The sequence below is a fragment of the Cricetulus griseus genome (genome assembly GCF_003668045.3).
Source record: "Cricetulus griseus strain 17A/GY chromosome 1 unlocalized genomic scaffold, alternate assembly CriGri-PICRH-1.0 chr1_0, whole genome shotgun sequence".
Lineage (NCBI taxonomy): Eukaryota > Metazoa > Chordata > Mammalia > Rodentia > Cricetidae > Cricetulus > Cricetulus griseus.
The window spans coordinates 257,680,019-257,704,346 of NW_023276806.1; the positions used below are offsets into that span (position 1 = coordinate 257,680,019).

A 24,328-nucleotide genomic window follows, 5' to 3' on the forward strand; every position below is an offset into this window, starting at 1 on the left:
GAAGCTCTGCCGTGCTCGACCCTGGAGTCCAGGCTGCTGTCCATCAGCTCCTCTTTCCTCGATTTTGGGGGTGAATGATGGTGGTGGAGATGCAGGCACAAAACCACCACCAGGCTAAGTGACAGTGGGGAGGCTGAGCCACGCATATGTGCCAGCCGGGAGCACAGACACAGCCTGAGGCAGCCACATTCCTTCCCCACTAGGGGACCTAGGGCACTTCCCCTCTCTGTGCTCAGTGTCCATGGCAGTATCTACCCTGTAAACTCAGGAAGTGTGGTGGCTTGAATGTAATTGGCCCCTATAGGGAGCAGCACTATTAGGAAGTGTGGCTTTGTTGCAATAGGTGTGTGTGTGTGTGTGTGTGTGAGAGAGAGAGAGAGAGAGAGAGAGAGAGAGAGAGAGAGAGAGAGAGAGAGAGAGAGAGAGAGAGCATGCTGTGGAAGGCAGAGGGCAACTGAGGTATTTCCACCTCTGTTGTTCACTGCTGGCTGACTATCCTGTAAGTGGCCTTGCTGTAGGCACCCTGGGATGATGGCTGCTCACACTGAGTATGAGTTCTTGTGTGGATTCTGAGAATTCAAACGAAGGTCCTCAAGGCTTGCACTTTCACCCACTGGGCCTTCTCCTCACCGCTATCTTTCCATTTGTGCTTCATTTAATCCTGTCAACAATTCAGCCAGGTAGTACTGGTCTCCTGCCTATTCCACACAGAAGGGAGCTGGGCACTCAGGAGATAGAGGCTGGTGGAGCTCTGTGAGTTCAAAGCCAGCCTAGTCTATGTAGTGAGAGTTCCAGACCAGGCCAGCCAGGGAGGGACACATAGTGAAACCCTATCACACACATACACACATACACATACATGTGCTTATGTGCTCGCTCACACACACACACACACACACACACACACACACACACACACACACACACAAGGGCCCACTGAGGCTAAGTTCAATCCCAGGAACCCACAAAGTGGAAGCAAAGGACCAATTCCTGCGAGTTGTCCTCTGACCTTTGTGTTTACCTCACACACTCATGCCCGTACAGGTACACGTGCAACACAACACAAATAAGTGTAAGAAAGAACGGTAAGCCCAGAGAGGGTGACACCCTTGCTGGAAGCCACACAGCTAGGAGAGAGCTGGAGTCACACAGTACAGCTCCAGAGATGCGTAACTGAAATTCTAAATAATGACCCTGCATCCCCAAGGTAAGCTTAATTATGTTCTATAACCTCCAGTGGAGGAGGCAGAGGAGTGTGAAATCCATTTAGAAGGGCTTCTGTGCAAACTAGTTAAAAAAAAAAAACAAAAAACAAAAAAAACAGGCAGGCTCTGAACTCCCTCTGGGTGGAAAGCTCAGCCGGGGTGTGACAATGTGACAGCAGGTTTCCTGTCTGTGGGAGATAAGTGAGGCCGCAGCAGGCTCACCTCGATCCTAACACACACACACACACACACACACACACACACACACACACAGGGACAACTGCCTAGAGCCCTCCATGACTGCTGCATCTCATCCCAGCACCTCTGAAGACAAGACAGATCTTCAGAGAGATTTCCAACTTGTCACCTGGATGAGCACTCGGTGGGGAAGTCCTGGGCGCAAGAATGTCTGAAGGTCCCAGCCTGTGAAGAGGATGGAACCCGAGGGCCTGGCACATGCTGGGCGAGTCTTATCCCCCACCTGCATCGAAGCCTGTCCCAGGGGAGGGGGGGTGGTCTGAACCTCCCTGCTCCCCATCAATGTGGTTAGCAGACGGGTAGAACTCTTGACACAGTGTTACTCTGAGAAGAGGCAGGGAGAGCAGGGCTGATGGCCTGGATCCCAGGGTTCCTGTGAGGGTCACGTTGGGGATTTGATGCTGCCTTGGGATTCTCTGAGCCCAAGAGATGCTGTTCCCTGTCTGGGAGCCCGTGGGAATCAGTGGCAGGGAAGATAAAACCCGCTCCCAAGATATATAATTTCCTGCAATTTCTGCCTTTCACCCTATCTTTTTAAAAAACATATTAAGTTTCTCTAAAACAGCAGGATTGCTTCAATTTGCATATCCCCGAATGCTAATTGCGCTGCCACGGAGATTCAGCAGGCAGCCTTTCTCTGCAGCAGGGCCAGGCATGCTCCAGAAACTCAGCTCTCCCAGCTCCGGAGGAAAGCTGAGGAGGTCAGAGGTCAGGTGCAGAGGTCAGCAGGCATGGTGCCCACTATTGCTGCCTTGGCTCAGGGGGCAACTGTGAAACTTGAGGGCACTTCAAAGATTTAGTGATCAAAATAAATGTTTTAACATCTCTAAAAAGAATCAATGCAAAAAAAAAAAAAAAAAAACCATGATAAACAGAACACTAAAATGTTGATCGAGGAACCTTTTTATAAACAAAGCAACTGATTCACAGAAAGTCAAGTAACGTGCCTGGAGGCACACACTTGGCAAACAATGGTACTTGAGTTCTTAATCAACTTACAAGCCAACCCTGAAAGACGTTTTCAAATGGACAACGAGACCATGTGTTATCTATTGTCTATTGGTGTGTTGGATTTTCCAAATTCCCTAGAATTAGCACATTGTTCTTTTCAGTGAGATAAAAAGGCGCTGTGTGTGTGTGTGTGTGTGTGTGTGTATGTGTGTGTGTATATGTGTGTGGGGGATGGGGTAGGATCAGGATGCTAGAGAGATGACTCAGTTGGTAAAGTGCTTTGCCACACAAGCCTGAAGGTCTAATTTCAGGTCTCAGCACCCACGGAACAAACCACAAGGTCTCATGAGCACCTGTAACCCCAGTGCTGTGAGGTCAGAAACAGGAAGAGCTGGGGCTTGCCAGCTGCTGGCCCAGGCAAAACAAAAACCCAAAAAACCTGCAGTGTCAGTGTCAGGGAGGGTTCCTGCCTCAAAGGAGTGAGGTGGAAAGTGATACAGGAGGACACCTGATGTCCTTCTGTGGCCTCTGCATGGACACTGCACACAGGTGAGTGCATACACCACTCCCGACACAGACAGACAGACAGACACACACACACACACACAGACACACACACACAGAGACACACACACAGACACACACTCAGAGAGACACACACATACACACACACACAGACACACACACAGACAGAGACACACACACACACAGAGACACACACACAGACACACACAGACACACACACAGAGAGACACACACACACAGACACACACACACAGAGACACACACACATACACACACACACACAGACACACACAGAGAGAGACACACACATACACACACACACTGACACACACACACAGACACACACACACAGAGACACACACACAGACACACACAGACACACAGAGAGAGACACACACATACACACACACACAGACACACACACACACAGAGACACACACACACACAGAGACACACACACAGACACACACAGACACACACACAGAGAGACACACACACACACAGACACACACACACAGAGACACACACACATACACACACACACACAGACACACAGAGAGAGACACACACACACACACACACACACAGAGACACACACACACACACAGACACACACACACACACAGACACACACAGAGAGAGACACACACACACACAGAGACACACACAGACACAGAGACACACACAGACACACACACAGACACACACACAGACACACACACAGACACATACACACAGACACAGACACACACACACACACACACCAAATCTATCTAGGACTCTGAAACTACTTCCCATTAGGAGGTGACTCAACCTAGAGCCTAGGAGGGTTTGGGGATGGATAGGGGGGAGGAGAGAAGAGAGAGAAGGAAGGAAGAGGGAGAAAGATAGATGGAGGGGTGAGGAGGCTGATGACCATTCAGAAACAGGTGGCGGTCACACAGCCAGGGGAGTATCATCTGTTGGTACACTAACTGTGACAGGGCCTTGGGTCAAGCTGGCTTTTCTTTGTTGTGCTAATGGGCGACTTCCCAAACAATCCAATCAGCTGTGTCGATTTGATCCCCTGAAGCTGAAAACCCTCCGCTGACCACTTTCCCTCCCACTCGCTGTGCCTGCCTGCGTTTAGGAAGCTGACCTAAATCCATTGCTTGGAAGAAAATGAAACAATCAGAATAGGATGCTAGCAGGGCGAGGTGGTGCATGTGTGTAATCCCAGAAGGAGGAGCACTGCTGGGAGCTTGAGACCCCTGTGGGATGTAGGATTTCTAGGCCAGCGTGGATTGCAGAATGAGGCAGTGTCTCAAAAATGAACAAACAAACAAATGAAGGCGGGTAAGGCGGCTCTGGGTAAGGGTGCTTGCTGCCACGCCTGCCAAGCCGAGTTTAACCCCAGACCCCACATGGTGGAAGCAGAGAACTGACTCCCCATGCTTCCTGTGGCATATGTACACACACATGCACTCACATGTGCACAATACATGTAAAAATGATTAAATACATCTAAATGTCTTTAATCTTAGGATGCTCAACGCAGTATCGCAGAAGAAACTATATTCAATAAATGATGGTCCACCCACCCAATGAGGATTAACAGGTAGCTATGAAATACTCATTTCTAAGACCAGTAACAGGAACTTGTAGCCCAAATACTAGGTACCATATTGGCTGCTCGTGGTGGCATACACCTTTAATCTCAGCACTTGGGAGGCAGAGGCAAGAGGATGTCTGAATCTGAGACCAGCTTTGTTTACATAGTGAATTCCAGGCCAGCAAAAGCCTGGACCCTTATCTCAAAACAAAACAACCAACCAATCGGGTACCAAAAGATGTATACACACATACACACACACACACAAACACACACACACACACACACACACACAAACACACACACACACACACACACACAAAAGAGTCCTCCAAATGTCAGTAACAATGATTATCTTGGGGCAATTTTTTTCTATATTTCCCAACATTTGCAGAACTAACATGGTGCTTTTTCTTTGTTCCATTCCACATGTGTGTACGCGTGTATGTATGTTCACATGTGAGGTACAACTGTGTGCAAGTGCGTGTGCACATGTGTTTGAGTGTGTAGAGGCTGGAGGAGAGGCTAATGTTGGGCACCTTCCTCCATCACTTTCCATCCTATTCTATGAGGCAGGTGTCAATCAAACCTACCGCTGGCTACTGTGGCTCTGGCTTGCTGGCTTGCTTGCTCTTGGGGGTGGGGGGTTCCATATCCACCTTCAGAAGCTGGAATTACAGGTTGCCATGCCCACTCAGCAGCGTCCACGTGGGCTCTCGGGATGTGAACTGTGGTCCCATTGCTTGCGCAGACACTGCTTTAACCACTGAGCCATCTCCCCAGGGCTAATATGGTTAATGTGATATTACATACACATATATTTAAGCATCTGAGACAGTGCTTTTGTTTTTGTTTTGTTTTGATTTGACTAGAGAAATTATTTCTGAGACTAAGAAATTATACATTGCGTTTTAGGGAGGATGCTCGTGTGTTTTCTAGCGTGGGCCACACGCCCTCCCTACCCTTCAGTCTGAAAGCAACTGAGTGTCAGAGGCCCCACACCCCACACCCACTTCACCCACTGTTTCCTCTTATCTCACCCCTTCCCTCCCATGGCTAGTCCCTTCCAGAGTCTACAGCAAGGAGAAACACCACCCTCAAGTCCTCAGAACTCCCTGGCTAGAAGGTTTCACAGAATCCAGCCCCTCACTGGGCAGTGATGCTGCACACTTTTGGTCCAAGCACTCGAGAGGCAGAGACATCTCTGAGTCTGAGGCCATCCTGGTCTACAGAGACAGTTCCAGGATAACCAGGGTTATACAAAGAAACCCCATATTGAAATCGCATTCCACCCCCCCCAAAAAAAGGGGGGAAGGGAAAGAAGGAAAAGAAAAAGAATCCAGCCCCCCCAACCATCCCCATCTGCAGCCTAGCTGACCTCTCATCTCCTGACTCCAGGGTCTTTGCCTAAGCTACCTGCTTCCCAAGGAACTGGTTGCAAGAACTTATCTCCTACCTGCTTTCCCATATGGGCACATAATAAAATGCTCGCGGATTTTCCTTCAGGATCAAGAGTGTTGTGAAGTACATGTGATAAAGAGGCATCAGGTCTGACAGGGTGGAGAGAGAGCCAGGGTAGAGAGGCTGGGAATGCCGGCTGGCGTTTCTCACACTAAATTAGAACTCTGGGGGACAGCGGGCAGAGTGAGTGAAACATTTACTTGCTGACATGAGACAAATGAATTCCTGAGCAGTCTAGAAATGGTTCACAGGTGGGGAGACCCCAGGATGCTGCAGTATGAAGCTTGGGTTTCCCTGGCGGGCAGAGGTGAAGCCGTTTCCAGCCCCCCATCAGGAGCCTGGAGGATAGGTACCAATCATGGTGATCTAACCAACCAGAAAAGCCGAGGAGGTCCAGGTCTTCCACAGCATGTGCAGCCGGTACCATCGCTCCAAATTCCACCTCCAGTGTTCAAAGCTGGCTTTCTCCCCTGATGGCTATAAGCCCACAGAACCTACAGGCCTACCATTCCAAGGGACGAGAAATTGTCCCTTGCCTATTCTGGTTGAGACAGGGTCTCGCTATATAGCCTAGGCTGGCCTGGAACTCAGAGATCTGCTTGCCTCTGCCTCCCAGGTGCTGGAATTAAAGGCATGCACCAACTGCCACACCTGACCCTTTTCTTTTTTATTTTAAATAAAAAAAAGAGGGCTGGTGATGTAGCTCAGTGGTGGATTGCTTGTCCACCCCGAGCAAGGTCTTGGGTTCAATCTCCAGATAAGGTGTGTCTGTGAACAAGAGCCTCAGGGAGTTGAGGACTCTTGCAGGAATACAGCAGTATCCCCACCTGGCATGGGGAAATGTGGGTGACTAGGGATCTGACCCTCGCCCTGTCAACATAAGGACCCTGACTATATTGGCATCAAGCCTGATTGTAGGAACCCTCTTGGCATTAATATTCTACATGAGCAAGGCTTTTCTATTACTTACTAAAGTAAGCCTGTGACAGGCTGGCTTCGACTCCATCCCTTGCTGTCCCTGGCCACCCACACAGGCTCGGCTTGAAGGCGGGAGGCCCCACACCCCATCCTCTCCCTTTGATCCTCCCACCGAAAAGCCGAGTTGCAAAGCTGCTCACATGTAATTATTTTAATTCAGCCAGATGCTGAGAATTAGCTTCTTTTCCTTGCAAGGATTCTAGGGAAAGAGAGAATTCAGCCAAAGATGTGCCAGAAGAGAAGGGAGCCGACAGCCTCTGGAGAGAGGGAGGGAGGGAGCCCCCAAACCTCCCCAGTGCAGGCACAGCCTCGAGCAAGGAAACTACTGTGTCCGAGGATGAAAGGGGGGAGGAGGGGAGGAGGAGAGGAGAGAGGAGGGGAGAGAGGAGGGGAGAGGGGAGGGGAGGGGGGAGGGGAGGGGAGGGAGGAGGGGGTCTAAGGTGGTAACGAAGATGTTTATAAGCTGTTGGAAACCAGTTAACAGCACCAGCCCACCTAGGCTTAGATGTCCAAAGTGTCCTAGCTGATGTTATTTAAAGATGCACCAAAGAGGTCACTGCTGGGCTCAGAGCTCAGGGGAACCGTCAAGAAATTTCCACACAGCCTCTCCTGAGCATCTATCAGGCAATTGCCATCCTCATCACCTTCATCCTCATCAGTTAACCCAACCCATAGCAGGGGGACCTTGAGGCTCTGTGCTCAGAAACAGAAGAATGTGTCCTGGTTCTAGGCAACCAGACTCTCGGCTGACACAGTGTTTGTTATCAGTAAGTGCTCTGCTGGGCTTGCCCTGGCTAGGCTCTTATCAGATCCTCAGCACACACCAACCACAGCAGCCAGCCCCGCCCAGGGTGCACACTCTGGGCGAGCCTGATTCCCTGTGGACGTCTGATCCTTCACTCACCAACTGAACAGACAGGAAGGGCCACTACCAGGAAAGCAGCTGTGCCAGCACTCCTCTGGTCAACTCTTTAGTCAATTCTGTTTCCAGACAGAAGCCCCCAAAAGCAGGGCTATGACTCCATGTCCTGCTGACTAAAGACTGGGGCTCTAGGAAAGACTGCCTAGGTCCAAACCTCTTCTACTGGGTGACTGTGTGGCCCTGGGCTTCATCTTTATGTACTTCAGTCTCCTCATAGAAATTGTAGACCTCGCCGATCAGTGGTGGCACACACCTTTAGTGCCAGCACTCGGCAGAGGCAGAGGCAGAGGCAGAGGCAGAGGCAGAGGCAGAGGCAGAGGCAGAGGCAGAGGCAGAGGCAGAGGCAGAGGCAGAGGCAGAGGCAGGAGGCAGAGGCAGAGGCAGAGGCAGAGGCAGAGGCAGAGGCAGAGGCAGAGGCAGAGGCAGGCCTCTGTGAGCGGCCTCTGTGAGTTTGAGGCCAGCCTGATCTGCATGGTGAGTTCCAGGACAGGTTCCAAAGCTACAGTGAGAAACCCTGTCTCTAAAAATAAACAAACAAAAAAAGTAATTGGGGACCTTGACCATCGAATGTTAGAAACTTCACACTACACAAGATGACATGTAAACAAGTCTACATCTATGAACCATTCGTGTGGCCTGGCCTAGAATCATCACACAGGTTACGTTAAATAGCACACTACCTACACAGATGTGACTATCCAGTTGTCCACCCCCCTGTGGCCCATTCAAGGGATGGATACTCGGCCTTCCGCCACTTGGACAAGCACTCTGAAGCTGAGACTTACCTCAGCCCCCTCTGGTATCTTCTAGGACCTCAAACGTTAGATTTACAAAGCCACTCTTCTTGTCCAAAATATCCGGTTTTTGGAAAATGTTAATTTAACGTTAACACCCATCCTCTCTCTCTGATGGAACTGTTTTGTGTCGTTCTGGCTGGCCTTGCATTCACTGTGGAGCTGAGGGTCACCTTGAACTTTGGACCCTCCTGCTGCTCCCACCTGAGTGCTGGTATTACAGGCCTGCACCCATGCTTGGCTTATTTGGTATTGGGGATGAAACCCAGGGCTTCATACTTGCTAAGTAAGCACTCTGCCAGCTGAGACCCCAAGACCCTATGTTGATTCTTTAGTGTGTGTGTGTGTGTGTGTGTGTGTGTGTGTGTGTGTGTGTGTGTGTGTGTTTTATGTATGTAAGTGTTGCTGGATTTATGTCTGTACACCATATGCATGCCTGATCCCTCAGAAGCTAGAAGAGGGTGTTGGCCCCTCTAGGACTGGGGCTATAGATAGTTGTGAGCTATAGTGCAGGCGCTAAGAATCAAACCTGGGTCGTCTGCTAGAACAGCCTGTGTTCTTCACCGTTATACCATCGCTCCCGTCTCCCATGTTGACTCTTTGTTTGTTTTTTAAGATGGGGTACCTCTATGTATCCCTGGCTGTCCCAGAACTTGTTATGTAAACCAGATCTTAAATTCACAGAGACCAGTCTGCCTCTGCCTCCGAGGTGCTGGGATTAAAGGCGTGTGCCACAACACCTGGCTGCTATGTTGATTTGGGGGCTGGGGGGGGCGGTTCAAGGCAAGACAGGGTTTCTCTGTGGCTTTGGAGGCTGTTCTGGAACTAGCTCTTGTAGACCAGGCTGGTCTTGAACTCACAGAGATCCACCTGCTTCTGCCTCCTGAGCGCTGGGACTAAAGGCATGCACCACCACTGCCTGGCTACTATGTTGATTTTTAATTTTTTTAGTTCAAATTAGAAACAAGCTTGCTTCATATGTCATACTATGTTGATTTTTAATGTTTTCTGCTGTAATTATCCTAAAAGGAACTAGTGTACAACCTCACACTTGTTCTGTCATAGTTTCTAATGTGGTGGATACTGCTGAGAGAGTGCTCTGATCCAGGCAGGTCAGAAATCTTGTTTCTCTTTCTCCTTCCTATAGACCCAGGGGAGCCCTGTCCCCAGATGCCCAGGCTTTGCCTTGGGTTGTCACTCAACCTCTGCCCTGCCCCCCAATCCTCCTGCCTCATGAGGGGTTCCTCACTGACCTCAGGGATGTCTGGTTTGGGTGGCCTTGGGGACAGAGCCCCGATCTTAGCGTCAGCCTGACCTGGTATAGAGCCCAGGATTGCATCCTCTTGTTCCTGAAAGCAGCTACAGTTTCTGGTGACATGGGAATCTCACTCAAGTCCTTCCCTTGCACAAGCAAGATTTTCATCTTAGGTCTTAGAACCAGTGTCAGTGTCTGTCATCGTCAGCTTCAGCTGTCAAATTTACACAAACCTAAGTCACCAGGGAAGAGGGAACCTCAGCTGACCATCATCCATCAGGTTGGTCCATGGCCATTCTGAGAGGCATTTTCTTTTTTCTTTTTTAAGATTTAATTTTATTATATTTAACTATGTGTATGGGTGTGTGCACAGGAATGTAGGTTCTGTGAAGGCCAGACACATTTGGTCCCCCTTGGAGCTGTAGTTACAGGCCCTTGTAAGCCGCATGACATTGGCACTGGGAACAAAACTCAGATCCAGTGCAAGAACAATACATTTGCAACCACTGAGCCATCCTTCATCATTTTCTTGATGTTAATTGATGGAGGAGGGCCCAGACCACTGTGGGTGGTGTCATCCCTAGGCAGGTGAGTCTGGGATATATAAGAAAGGGTGATGGTCATGACCCTCAGAGCAAGCCGGTAAGCAGCTCTCCTTCACAGTTCCTGCTTCAAGCTCTTGCCTTGAGTTCCCACGACAATGGACTATCTCCTGGGATTATGGCGTGAGACAAACCCTTTCCTCCCCAAGCCGCTTTTGGTCCTGGTGTTTGTCACAGCAACCCGAAGCGAACAAGGATAGCTCCCATCACCTGACAAATGACCAGCACCCTTACAATATCTTCCCTTTGTCCCCTTTGTCATCAGCCACCAGAGCCCTGCCCCCTTTCTCAGTGTCAGGCTTCTCCACAATGGCTATTGGGGATTGCACATGCTTGGCTTCCCAACAGCCACGCCCAGCCATACCTACCCACACTTATGTCCACCCAAGCACACGCACACACACTCACACTCATCCCCCCCCCACACACACACACATGTTCTCCCTCTGCTCCATAGAGGGTATCATCCTATGCCAGAGACAAAGTGAAAAGTGACAACCAAATGTCAAGTGCCCAAGGCCGGAAAAGCTTGGCATTAGTACTGGTGTTGGTGCAGTCTGGGCTGAGGGACATGTGATCAGGCCCGGAAGGAGCCTGGCTCTGTGGTGCAGACTTGTCCTTCCTGCCTTGGGTCTCACTCTGCTCAGCCATAAGGATGGAATCTTCTAGCTCCTGCGTCACAGTCTCATGCCAGCCGGGTCACAAGGAGCCCTGTCTACCCAGAGCTCCCTCCAGGGATGGGTCATCCTGGGCCATGGAGAGGCAGCCCCTGCTACTCACCCTACAGTTGCTCAGTTCCTCTGCAGACAGGATGATCGAACCGCACTTCTTCCCTGGGACACCACTGAGGGAGAAGAGACAAAAATGACAAGCCAGACAGTCCTGGGTCAGCTGCTCCCACGCCCGCCCCGTGCCATCCAAGCATCTAACCCCAACACCCCTGAGAAAGAACCCAGAAGTGTCTGGGCAGTGTGGCTGAGCGAGCGCTGTGTGCTGGGGTCAGGGCCCTCAGCCTGGGTGGCCCGCCCCCTGCTCCCAAGGCCCACCAGGGAGGTCTCAGAATGGCAACAGCACCCAGACTCACCCGGAAGCTTCCGGATCAGTGGTTCTGAAGCTTTCCATCCAAAGACCACTTCTGTGGGCAAAAGACCTTATGGGCTAGCCACCCTTACCCAGCTACCCAGGGCCCCCTGGTGTTCCAGCTCTGAGCCAGTCTGCTTCGCTAGGGAGGAGTAGCCGAGGGTGGGCTAAGTTGTTGGGAAGGGAGTCCTCTCCATGGCTCTACCTCCATTTGAATTCCTTGGCTGGGGTCTTCTGGGGCCAAAAGACACCCCACTTAGTGAGGGGCCATGCAGGACAAGGGCCATCTGCAGCAGAGAAGCTCCTCCAGAAAGGCAAGTCAGAGAGGGGTTCTACTCAGGACACTCCACTGCCTCCTCTCTTGTCAGTGGGAGTGGGGGGCATGCCCCAAGGGTTAGCCCATGCCTCTCTATGGTTTGAGACTAAGTTGGGGATCATAGGGTCACTGAGAGGGAGAGTCATACAAGAGTCTGTAGGAAGCTGTGGCTAGGGTTCTGCCCCTGTGCATACGCGAGAGCGACACGGAATCTGTTTTCCTGGTATGCCCACGGTGCCTGGTGTGGAGAAGACCCTCCCTGCAGCCTGCTGCACTGAGGTGGGACACTGTGAAATCCAGACCCCATCTCCTGCCCAGCCCAGGGCAGCAGCGTGCTGTGTGCAAAGAACCCTTTGAGGGAGCCTTCCCCAGCATCACTTTGGAGGGAGAGGAGAGGGAGGGAGATATTCCCAGCAGAGAAGCCTCCTGGGGCTGAAGACACAGCCCAGTTTCTCCAAATTGGATGAGCAGAGTGGGGGCCATACCTGCCCCAGGCAGGTGGCAGTGGAGCAACTTTCCCTACTCTTGGACAGCCTTCCCCACACACGGGCCTGGTAGAGACCAGACAGAGTCCTCAGCCTCCTCCACCCCTGGCTCTCCATCTGTTGCTCTGCCTTGGACTCCTCCTTCTATTTCTGATCTTGCTTTCCCTCCTCTCTTGCCTGCACCTGCTCCCACCAGCTTGGCCTTCCTCTCCCTACCTCTCTTCCTCTGGACTTTATCCCTCTCTCACATCTGCTTACATCCCCTCTCAGCTCACAGGTTATCCAATCTCCTCATAAGCCAGAAGCCACGCTGGTCCTGAGCTGTGAGGGGTCCGAATAGGCCTCTCCAGACTCCTTCATACACAGGAGGCTGGGTAGGACTCCCTCCCTCAGCCCCAAAGGCCCTTAGGTCCACACAGTGTGAGAGAGAAACCAAGATGCAGGCTCTCCTCAGGGGAGGAGCCAGAAGATCACAGAGGGCTACACTGGCCCCGAGGCCAGTCAAAAGCACGGAGTCCAAGTGGGACTGGACTCTGTAGCTGTCGAGCTATGGAAGCAGTGTGGGGGGAGCAGTGTGTGTGTGTGTGTGTGTGTGTGTGTGTGTGTGTAGCAGTGTGTGTGTGTGAGTGTGTGTATAGAGCAGTGTGTGTGTGTGAGTGTGTGTATAGAGCAGTGTGTGTGTGTGTGTGTGTGTGTATAGAGCAGTGTGTGTGTGTGTGTGTGTGTGTAGCAGTGTGTGTGTGTGTGTATAGAGCAGTGTGTGTGTGTGTGTGTGTGTGTGTAGCAGTGTGTGTGTGAGTGTGTGTATAGAGCAGTGTGTGTGTGTGTGTGAGTGTGAGTGTAGCAGTGTGTGTGTGTGAGTGTGTGTATAGAGCAGTGTGTGTGTGTGTGTGTGTAGCAGTGTGTGTGTGTAGCAGTGTGTGTGTGTGTGTGTATAGAGCAGTGTGTGTGTGTGTAGAGAGCAGTGTGTGTGTGTGTGTGTGTGTGTGTAGCAGTGTGTGTGTGAGTGTGTGTATAGAGCAGTGTGTGTGCGTAGCAGTGTGTTGGGGGGCAGCAGTGTGTGTGTGTGGGAAGCAGTGTGTGTGTGGGGTGTTTAAGCGGAATCAACCCCATGGGAAGGAGAAGGCTGATATTTAACAAAGAAGCCATGGAGGAGGGTGAGCCAGGGTGGAGTAGTAGATGAGGAAAAAGGAGGAAAGAGGGAATGGGAGAGAGCTGGGAGGGAGACAGGGAACTGGGAGGTCCCAGACCTACCCACCTGGGCATATTTCATCCTTCTGAACCCCTCCCTATTCCTTAAAGTCCCAAGTGCCACCAGGCTCAGCAGGCTCCAGCTCTGAGGGCAGACTGTCATATTGGTGCCTGAGACCTTAGGAGAGATCCGGGACCCTTTATCTTCCCACCCAGGGATCAGGAACTGGGGTCAGAGGCAGGTGGCCTCTGGAGAGCTGGCTGAGGGCAGATGGACAAGAGGGCCACAGCTGTGTGGTGACCTACCCATTAGACACAGCTGGCATAGGTTTGCCTGTCCGGGAGTTGAGGCTGAAAGCTCCTATCCTGTGGAGACAGAGGAGGAGAAAGCCAAGCATGAATTGACAACCCTTCTTTGTGGGCCAGAACACTTGATCTGTGGATGCCTGTAGCCAGGTTTCTGTCCTGGAAGTCATTAAAACAGGACCAAAAGCCCAGACCACAGAAGGAACACTTCCCAGACCTTAGGGTGAAGCCCTGGGTGAGTCATGGTACCCCTGAGGTGTTCAGAGTGGAGTCCCAGACCAGAAGCCCCTGGGCAGGCATCACAAACACACCTCAGACCTACTCAGAAACCCTGAGGTGGAGCCCAGCCTCTGCTCCAGGTGACCTGGACATCTGCTGCAGGTGGAGATGGGTTGTGTCACATGACCGGGCCTCAGTGGCTTAGCTCTTCCTCCCCATCTGCATGCCGGCGGCCCAAACCCCAGCACCCCATAGGACTGTATTCGGAGACAGGACCTTTGAAGGGGCTAGAGAAATGGCTCAGCAGTTAGGAGCGAGGACTGCTCTTCCAGAGGAACCATGTTTGGTTCCCATTACCCACACCAGGAGGCTCACAGTCAGTTCTGGGAATTTGACGGCCTCTTCTGGACTGTGAGGGAACCTACCCTCAAGCACACATACCTACACACAAATAGACATATACACTTATATAAAAATCATTTTTTAAAAAACTTTAAGAAAAGAGAGTTGATAAGGAACTGAGGTCACATGGGTGGAGTCTACTGTCCAGACACACTCAGAAGGGTGACTCCGTGAAGCCAAGAGAGGAAAAACTACAATCATCCCAAGCCAAGGAGAGCAGCTTTAGCAGAAATGAACCCAGTCAGCCCCTTGGACAGGGTGTGCTCATAATTCTAGCATTTGAGAGGCTGAGATGAGGCAGAAAGACTTGTTGAGTCCTTCCTGGGCTATAGATGAAGACCCTGGGACCCTGAACTCAAAAACTCAAAGGAAACCATGTGGCGTGCACACGTGCAATCCTGTACTCACAAGGCAGAGGCAGAAGGATCCTGAGTTTGAGGCTGCCCTGTAGCGAGACTTGCAAAACATTCTCCTCTACCCTCAAACACAAGGAACCCAAACCAATGCTGTCAATTGGCTCACGGGCACAAGAAACTGGTTCTCAGCCCACTCTGGGACAACAGAGCCGCTGGATGCTCAAGTTTCTCTTAAAGGGCCACCACAGTATTAGACGATGAGCCACACACATTCTTGCACATTTTAATCTCCTATTGTAAATAAACCGTAAACAGGGTCTCAGGTAGCTGAGGCTGCCCTCCAACCTTGAGGATGACCTTGAACAACTCCTGCCTCTGTTTCTCAAGGGCTGGGTTACATGCATGCACCATCCTGCTGGCGTTGCTTACATTTCAAGCCATCCTTATGTGATTTATGATACCTAACACAGAGTAAATGCCGAGCATAGGCTGGCCGTACCATGTCTTCCAGGGAATAGTGACCAGGAAGCCAGGTATTCAGGAATATGCAGCCTTTTAAAAAATTAAGTTGATGGAGTATATATGTGTGGTGGAACACTGAGGAATTCCTGCATAGTTCTCACCAGCAAACACTGCCCCTCACATCTGCTCCAGAATAGAGGCCCAGTAAACAGAAGCTGCTGCTGGGGTTTAGTCATGAGAGGCTAAACTTAGATACACAGGACCTTCTGGGGGGAAGGCCCTGCCTCCTCCACAGCATACCATGACGCCACATTTCAGATCTTGCTCATCCTTGGGCTCATCTTCTGTGGGCAGGATCCCCCCATACCCCACCCAAGGTGACAGTGACAGAGGGCAAGCAGGAAATGGACCTGTAACTGGTTGGGTGTGGGCTCAGGTGGGAGCTGGGAAGTGTAGACACACCCCTGGGCTTCTGGACCAGAGGAGGGCAATGAGAGAGGGCAACTGGGAACCATGATGATCAAAACACATTGTATGCATGTGTGAGATTGTCAGAGCAACAATAAATTTAAATACATAAATTTGAATGAGAGAAACTAACATGGCTATTGAACAAGAGCTAATTGTGATATCTCCTGGGAAAATCCTACTTTTCTTTCTTTCCTTTTTTTTTTTTTTTTTTTTGGTTTTTGTTTTTTGAGACAGTGTTTCTCTGTATTGTTTTGGAGCCTATCCTGGAACTCGCTCTGTAGACCAGGCTGGCCTCGAACTCACAGAGATCCACCTGCCTCTGCCTCCCGAGTGCTGGGATTAAAGGCAAGAGCCACCAACGCCCGGCTCTTTCTTTCCTTTTTAAATTTGTTTTTACTATTTTTAACTGTGTGTGTGTGTGTGTGTGTGTGTGTGTGTGTGTGTGTGTGTGTATGTGTGTGTGTGTGTGTGTGTGTGTGTGTGTGTGTCTGTCTGTCTGTTTGTGGCTGTGTGCACATGACGCCAGAGGTATCCAGTCCCTTGGAGCTGGAGTTGCAGATGGTGGTAAGCCACCCAATGTGGTGCAGGGATAAAGTTGTGGACCACCACACCTGGCTGCAATATGTGTTCTTCTTTTTTTTCAATTTTTCAAGATTTATTTTTACATATATTGGTAGAACACCAATTGGATCCAACTCCCTGCATGGATCCCCTGGAACTGGAGTCACAGAAGTTGTGAGCTGCCATGAGGGTGCTGGAGATTGAACCCAGGTCCTCTGGAAGAGCAGCCAGTGCTTTTAACCACCGAGTCACCTTCCCAGCCCTACAGTATGTGTTCTTAACTCATGAGCCATCTTTCCAGTCTTGTGAACTGGACAAAAATTTGGAGCCTCTTTAAATCTGTTATTCAGCCTTGTCTGCATAGTGAGTTCAGGCAAGCTAGTGCTACATAGAAAGACCTGTCTCAAAAAACAATCAAAACAAAAAAACCCACATGCAAAACCTAAAAAAAAAAAAAAAAAAACACTTAAAATTCTAAATTAAATCTTTGTTGTTTTTGTGAGAAACCTAAATGAATTAAATAAAAACACTTTATTTAATTCACTTTATGTGTTCCTACTGCTTTGGAACCTCCAGGGATATATGAGATCTAAATTGTTTAAGATTTGTCTTATTTTTATTTACATGTGTGCGCCTATGTATATGCATGCAGGTGCCTGGAGTCTAGAAGAGGACTTTGGGTCCCCTGGAGCTGGAGTGACAGGTGGTTGTGAACGGCCTGATGTGGGTCTGGGAAGCAAACTCCAGTCCTCTGCAAGAGTTGCAAGCACTCTTAACTGCTGAGCCACACACCACCCCCCCCCATACTGTTGTTCTTTTCATTTTTTATCTTATTATTTTATTTGGGGGAGCATTCAAGACAGGGTTTCTCTGTGTAGCTTTGGAGCCTATCCTGGCACTCACTCTGTAGACCAGGCTGGCCTTGAACTCAGAGATCCGTCTGCCTCTGCCTCCTGAATGCTGGGACTAAAGGTGTGCGCCACCATCACCCAGATCACCCAGTTCTGTTGTTTTTAAAGAATCAATTAAAGATAATGTTGGGGATTGTCTGGCAAATGTGAATTTGTACCGTGTGTGTGTGTGTGTGTGTGTGTGTGTGTGTGTGTGTGTGTGTGTGCGCGCGCGCACCCAGAGCCTGATCTCCTTCATCACATTGCACCTTATAAACCAAGGTAACGGCTCACACTTGAGCCCAGAGATTTGCAATTCAGCCATATAACCAGCCAAGAGCCAAGCGTGTACCTCTGAGGCCGGGGCCACAGGACATTGAGCCTGTGTTTGGGTGTTTGGAATCTATTCTTCGTGCTTGAGTGCTTTTCCCACAGAGCCATCTCCTCAACTTCTTGTATCATATTTTTTGAAGAATACCACAAATTCTTTAAGCTCCAGAGCCTCCAAACCTGAGTTTCCCCCGATCTCAATAAATGGTAGCTATTATTATTTTCTGGGAACCCTTTGCTTGCAAAAGATGGGGCTTTTGAGGGGAAAAGAAACCTTTCTTGGGGTTCCAATGCTATCGTGTAGTTACTGAGGAGTTACAGGCAAAGATCTAGGAGAGTCTATTCCACACACACAGAGAGATATGCGCACTCACACACACACACACACACACACACACACACACACACACACACACACACTTACACAGATATACACTACAGTTATGAACCACAGTGTGGGGGCAGGAACTAGGCAGAAGCAGGTCAGGCAAGTGAGGGGTTCGTGCTTAGTCTGAACCCCCTCTCTCCTTCCTGCTCTGTGGCTTGGACATTTGTCCTAGTTTGTGCCTGCCCTAGCCTTGGGGCCTGTCCCTAGGGCTTCCTCAGGAATAATGACAAGCCATCCACAGCTCCATGAAGGGAATCCTGCCAACTCCCCATCCCAGAGCCCCTCCCCAACCCCCCAGCTTCAGCCTGTTCTTAGCTCCCAGCTCAGGTCTACACCTACACACATGAGTAAGTTGAGGGATGCTCTGTGCACATAAAGCCCAGGTTCAGATTCCAGCTTTTCCACTTGCTGTCTGTGTGGCCTTAGGTGTGTCACTTCCCCTGGTGTTCTCTGGTCTCTCCCTTACACAATTAGAGAGGCAGAGTTGCAAACTGACCTGAAGGTTCTCAGTCACGCTCCTCCCCTCAGGAATACAAGCTCTAATAACAGCCTGGATCCCTCCAAATTAACCTGGTGAGAAGCACTGAAGGTCCTTCTCTGAAAGCCCTGGCTTCCTAATGCTGATACCAGCAGGCTCTCAGCAGGGTGGGTTCAACACAGAGGGGGGCACCCTGACAGGCTGTACCCCTCCTACACTTACGTGAGTGGCTTCTCCAGGCGGCTCCCAGAAGACCCAACGATCTCTCCAAGAGTACAGAAGGCCTGGCCCAGAAAGTCCTGCATGCCCATGGGCAGAAGAGACCAGTGTGAGCCACCATGTTTACAGCCACTCCCCCCCCACCCCCACTGAGGTGACAACATGCAGCCTGGATACACGTTCTCTGACTGAAGCCCAGGGCCCAGTCAGAATATGGCATTTAAGAAAGTCTGGGCTTGCTGGGCAGTCACAGGCAGAACTCACATGTTTAGATAAATCCGGGCTCTTGGAGTCCACATCATATCTACAGGGAACACAGAGACATGGTAAAGGCAGGCAGGGGACATCCCACCTAACCCTGTCTGGGGCTCTGAGTCACGTCCCTCCTGTGAGCTGCATCACTGTGGGCACTGGGAATCTTGGAGGCTCATTCATCCTGATCTCAGTGAAGACAGGTTGAAGATTAGTCCTGTGGGTCTCTCAGAATTGATGCATTTCCCAGCTGGTGAGATGGCTTGACTGTAGGGATACTTTCTGACAAGCCTAGTGATCTGAGTTCAATTCCCAAGACCCACACGAAGGAAGGACAACTCTCACAAATTGTCCTTTGGCCTCCATACCCTGCCATGGCACACACATATACTCAACATGAGCAAACAAATTAATTATTATTTTTTAATTTGTGCATTTCCCCCTACAGGTGTTCTATCTCACTAAGAATGGAAAATGACGCAAGTGAACCTTGTCTCCTGTCTGGGTCACAGGTGACTGAGTCACCCTACCCATCACTCCCAGCCTCAGTGTGGTCCGTCTGGCTGTCTGGCAGCTCTGCACTTAGGCTTTCTCCTTACCTGGGCCTGGTCACTGCTAAGAACGGGAGGCATGGCTACCTCCACCTGAGTGGGCTTGCTGTAAGCAGGCCGCTCCTGCAGCTGAGCTGGTCCCCTCTCATGGAGCCCACTGAGCTGCAGCCTCCTCTCCCAGGGTCTTGCTTGCAACATTCCCTCCAGCAGCCTCCCCTGCTCTACGCTGACATGCACAGACCTGCTGAGGGCTGGGGATCACCACCCACTGTCTGGAGCACTTTGCCTCTCGAGACTGTCACCAAACTTCCCTGTCATGTCATGCGCCATGTTTGTTCACACTGCTCAGCCTGTCTGTCCTTCCTAGGTCAGCTCCCAAGTTTCTACCTCCCCCAGTCACACCCTTTCGCCAGAATCCCCCGGTCCCCAGACCCTTTCTTACCCACTCTATTGATTCTTCTCCAAGACACTGCCCTTTGCAAACCCACCCCTCTCCCTTACAGCCCCTGGAAATGACACAAACTCCCTGCCTGGTCATCCAGGGGGAAGTCCTCCTGATGGCCCTGTCCCTCTTTCTGGTGGACACACACCATCAGAGCCCTACTTGTCCTATGACCTCTGTAGAGAGGAGACTAGACGCTGGAGAGAGGCCAGCAGGTACGTTGGATGCCAGGGAGCCAAAGTCAAAGAGGTGGAGGACTGATTTGCTTCCATGGATGCTTCCTAGAGTCAGGCACTTCACCCCCCCCCCTCTCTCTCTCTCTCACACACACACACAATGCAGGATAAGATCTGGCATCCTCTTTTCCACACTGTAGCAAGGCCGAAGGTAGATGTCACCTGTCACTTTCGTCTTCCTGATTTCCCAGAATCTCCCTGCTGCTCCTTATGTACCCTGCCACCCCAGGCCCTGGTCCCATGTACCCCATCTACCACCACGACCACCCCCTCCCCCACCACTCCAGCCTGAGCCCCACCTTCCACTCACAGGTCAAAACGGAGGTTCTGTTTCTCCTCGAAGAAGTAATCCACAATGAACTTGCGCACGAAGTCTGGGTTGAGCGTGTTATCAATGACCTCAGTGCGTCCAAACTGCAAGAGAAGGTGCTGGTGTGATAGGCCAGCTCAGCTCCAGCCCCAGGACACAAGGCTGCAGGCTCTGGGTGCTGCCCCCTACAGGCGGGGATGCTTCTCTCCATACTCCCACCCCTCCATCCCTCCATCCCTCTCCAGACATGAGCTCCAGGCATCTCTTGGAGGGTAGATGGTGTCATACCTGAGTGGCCCTGTGTATTCTGCTATTGCCCTTAACCCACCTCATGCCCTGTGTCTAGACTCCCTTCAGCACCAGGCAGGATGTCCTAGTTAGGGTTTCTGTTGCTGGGGTGAAACACCAAGACCAGAACAACTGGGGGAGGAAAGGATTTTTTTCTACACTTCCATATCATAGTTCATCATTGAAGGAAATCAGGGCAGGAACTCAAACAGGGCAGGAACCTGGAGGCAGGAGCTGATGCAGAGGCCATGGAGTGTGCAGCTTACTGGCTTGTTCAACCTGCTTTCTTTCTTTTCCTTTCCCTTCTTTCTTTCTTTCTTTCTTTTTTTTTTTTTTTTTTTTTTTTTTTTTTTTTTTTTTTGAGACAGGGTTTCTCTGTGTAGCCCTGGCAGTCCTAGAACTTGCTCTGTAGACCAGGCTGGCCTCAAACTCAGAGATTCACCTGCCTCCACCTCCTGAGTGCTGGGATTAAAAGCATGGACCACACCACCCCCCAGCTCCCAGCCTGCTTTCTTATAGAACCCAGGACCACCAGCTCGTGGATGGTACCACCCACAACGGGCTGGGCCCTCCACCATAAATTACTAATTAAGAAAATACCCTACAGGCTTGCCTACAGCCTGATCTTATGGAGGCATTTTCCCAACTGAGGCTCCTTCCTTTCTGATAATGACATCTTGTGTCAAGTTGACATAAAACTGATCAGCACTCGGGTCCTCCAATCCGGAAACACCCATAGCAGATGTGACCTCCTCTAAGAAAACTTCTAGATACCCCCACACACACACCTCCACCTCCACCCCTGCAACGGTTTACTTCTCTGAGTCACCACTGAACTTGTATCAACCCCATAACCACGGATGTGTCTGACAGGTCCCACAACTAGGGGATAGCTTTTTCAGTGTGCGTGTGACAAGCTCTCATGTACTCCAGGCTAGCTTCAAAGTCTCTAAGTAGCTAGTGACCCACCTTGAACTCCTGCTTCTACGTCCCAAGTGTACCCCTGGATTAGGTATTTACATAATTGGCACCCCACCTGTAGTCACCAGGACAGAGACTTGGTGGTGGGGGGCAGTCTCCTAGAGGGTCCTCCTTGGCGTGCAATCTGGACCTGACACACATTCCTGTTGGTTTTTTTCCTTTTGAGACAAGGGCTCATTATGTAGCCTGGGCTAGTTTCTGATAAACAGAAGGTACACAGGTTACAAGATGTCCTTCAAGAGCTTGTACTGTCAACCATGGAACTTCCATCGTGGAGGCTCCTTCATAAAGCAAGCAGCTAAGGGAGATTCAGTGTCTTCCCACCTTGCCCTGCCAATCTTCACACCCCCTCTCCTGGCCCCACCTCCTCTGCAAGTCTCAAGCTCCTATTGGCTCTTCCACGTGGGCTGATTCCCGAGGCTTGAGGGCATGGCTCCCCATCCTGCTCCGTTGCCACTGTCCCCATGCACTGCCTGGAAATTACTCATGGACTTTCTCTCTACCCTACAGGACTGTGAACACACACAATGCCCTGGACCCCCTTTGAACACTCTGTGTCCTGGTCTCTTTTACAGATGAGAAGATGGAAGCCCAGAGAAACCAAATAACTTGTCCAGGACCTCACAGCTGAGACTTGCTGGCCTGAAGGCACAAACTGGGCTTTGTGAGTTCTGGCCATGAGGTGCCACAGGTATTATGCGGAGATCCACACTAAGACCGGCTCACGGAAGACACTCTGAAGTGACCAATGAGGAGAATGATTGTAGTACAGCCTCAGCCCCCTCAGGAGCTGCCTGTGAGGTACCATCCGAGGATGGAGACTGCACTGCCTCCCGTACTTCCCCAGCCTTATTCAAGCCCGTTCTGTACTGCACAAAGGTTGCTTGCCCACACTAGGCACACATTTTACCATGGAGCCATGAGCCACACCCAGGCTCTACACAGCTTTTGAGACCTTCTGCACAGAGCTCCAGTGCAGGACACCCTGCTGACCTAGACAAGTGAGCATAGGGAATGCAGCACAAGACGGGCCCCTCCCAAGCCTTCGTGGACACAGCCAAACTACCCATGCACTTATTTCAGAGTCACCGTGCACCTCGGTGTATTGTTTTCGCTGTCTCATGGGGTGTGACAAACTAAACGGATTTTTGTCCTGTGCTCATTTCATTTTGTGTGAGAGTCAGATTTTTTAAAAATTATGCTTTAACAGGTGCTTAAAAATAAAAATACCCACGCTCAGCCCCTCCACAGGACAATTAAAATCGAATCGAAGTGCGTGGGGCCCAAACAACTGAGAGTCTGGGAGGGTCTCTAGACACTGCTAACGAGCCCATGGGGTTGAGAGCCACTAATGAATGAGGACAGCGGGAGGGAGGAAGAAAACTAACATTTACTGAGCTTCTACTGAATGCTCTGTAGATCAAGTGGATCATTAAGCTATCTCATTTAATTCTTGCAAAAATTCTGAGCATTATTACCCATTTTACAAGCGCAGAAACAAATCAGCAAGGTTAAGTAACCTGCCCACGGCCACACAGCAAGGAACTGCAAAGCCCATTATATTTTTTTACTTCATCCGACTGCCGGGAGTCCTCTGAACTGATGAAAACCAGATAAGGAGGTTTCTTTTCCAAAACTGGGGACAGCCCTGCTGTGTGCAAACAATGGGGGGCAAGGGGGACACTCCAGGTTCTTCTCTCTCCTCTACATTCCGGAGCCACCTCACAGAGATGGCACCCAATGCAAAGGATCCCTCACATGTACCCGCCCCTCTAACAAACCTCCTGTCTTCAGACAAAAGGAAAATCTCTCCTAATGGCTTCCTTGCAGGAGGCTTGCAGGTAAACACTTAGGTTTCAGAGAATTCTCTGGAAAGACAAGACTCCCCTCTGAGAAGTGCTCTACTGCTCTCTTCAACACCTCTAGCCTGAAGCATCCTCCCAGCAGGTCTGACAGATACCCCTTTCCCCAGCACAGCCCCCATGGAACACCCTACCCGCCCCTACCCCTACCCTGCCCCACCCCTACCCCACCCCACCCAGGGAGGATGACAGCAGCGGCTTTGAAAATGGCACTTGAAGCTTCGACAAGGGGGATTCCCTGGAGACCGCTCACTGCCAGAGAAGATGGGGTTCCCCTGGAAACAGGATGGAAGGGGGCTCCGAAGGTCCCTGGTACATGGAGGGGCTTGAAGGATTTCTAGGACTCAGATGTAATTAACATAAGCACATCACAACTGTGAAATCAACAGCCAGGGGCCTGCTAAGGAAGCTTTACGGCTTTCATTAGCTGGACTAATAATAGGTGTGTGTGTGTGTGTGTGTGTGTGTGTGTGTGTGTGTGAGAGAGAGAGAGAGAGAGAGAGAGAGAGAGAGAGAGAGAGAGTGCTGAAACTCAGATTTTAAAAAGTTAAGAGGACACTGGGGTCTCCATCAGGCTCAACATACACTCCTGCTAAGGAAGGCAGTACAACTGAATTGATGATGGTGAGGGTTTGTGAGTCGACCTGGGTGGGTGCTGTATTTCTCGTAGAATTGCAGAGTTCTCCAGGCAGAATGGCCTTAAGGAGATG

General features: G+C 50.6%; 1 protein-coding gene across 2 annotated transcripts in view; it reads right to left on the reverse strand.

Moving 5' to 3' along the window:
* Cpne5 (copine 5) overlaps positions 1-24,328 on the reverse strand; it is an 82,285-nt gene that overhangs the window by 32,235 nt on the left and 25,722 nt on the right. Inside the window, exons 4-9 of one of the 2 annotated variants that reach the window (XM_027394445.2) lie at positions 20,488-20,591; positions 18,961-19,000; positions 18,700-18,776; positions 13,921-13,980; positions 11,627-11,677; positions 11,323-11,386 (exon numbers count right to left, since the gene is read on the reverse strand). In XM_027394445.2, coding sequence (XP_027250246.1) covers positions 11,323-11,386; positions 11,627-11,677; positions 13,921-13,980; positions 18,700-18,776; positions 18,961-19,000; positions 20,488-20,591 — 396 coding nt within the window. The remainder of the gene's footprint in view (positions 1-11,322; positions 11,387-11,626; positions 11,678-13,920; positions 13,981-18,699; positions 18,777-18,960; positions 19,001-20,487; positions 20,592-24,328) is intronic. The other variant, XM_027394446.2, reaches the window with a different exon arrangement.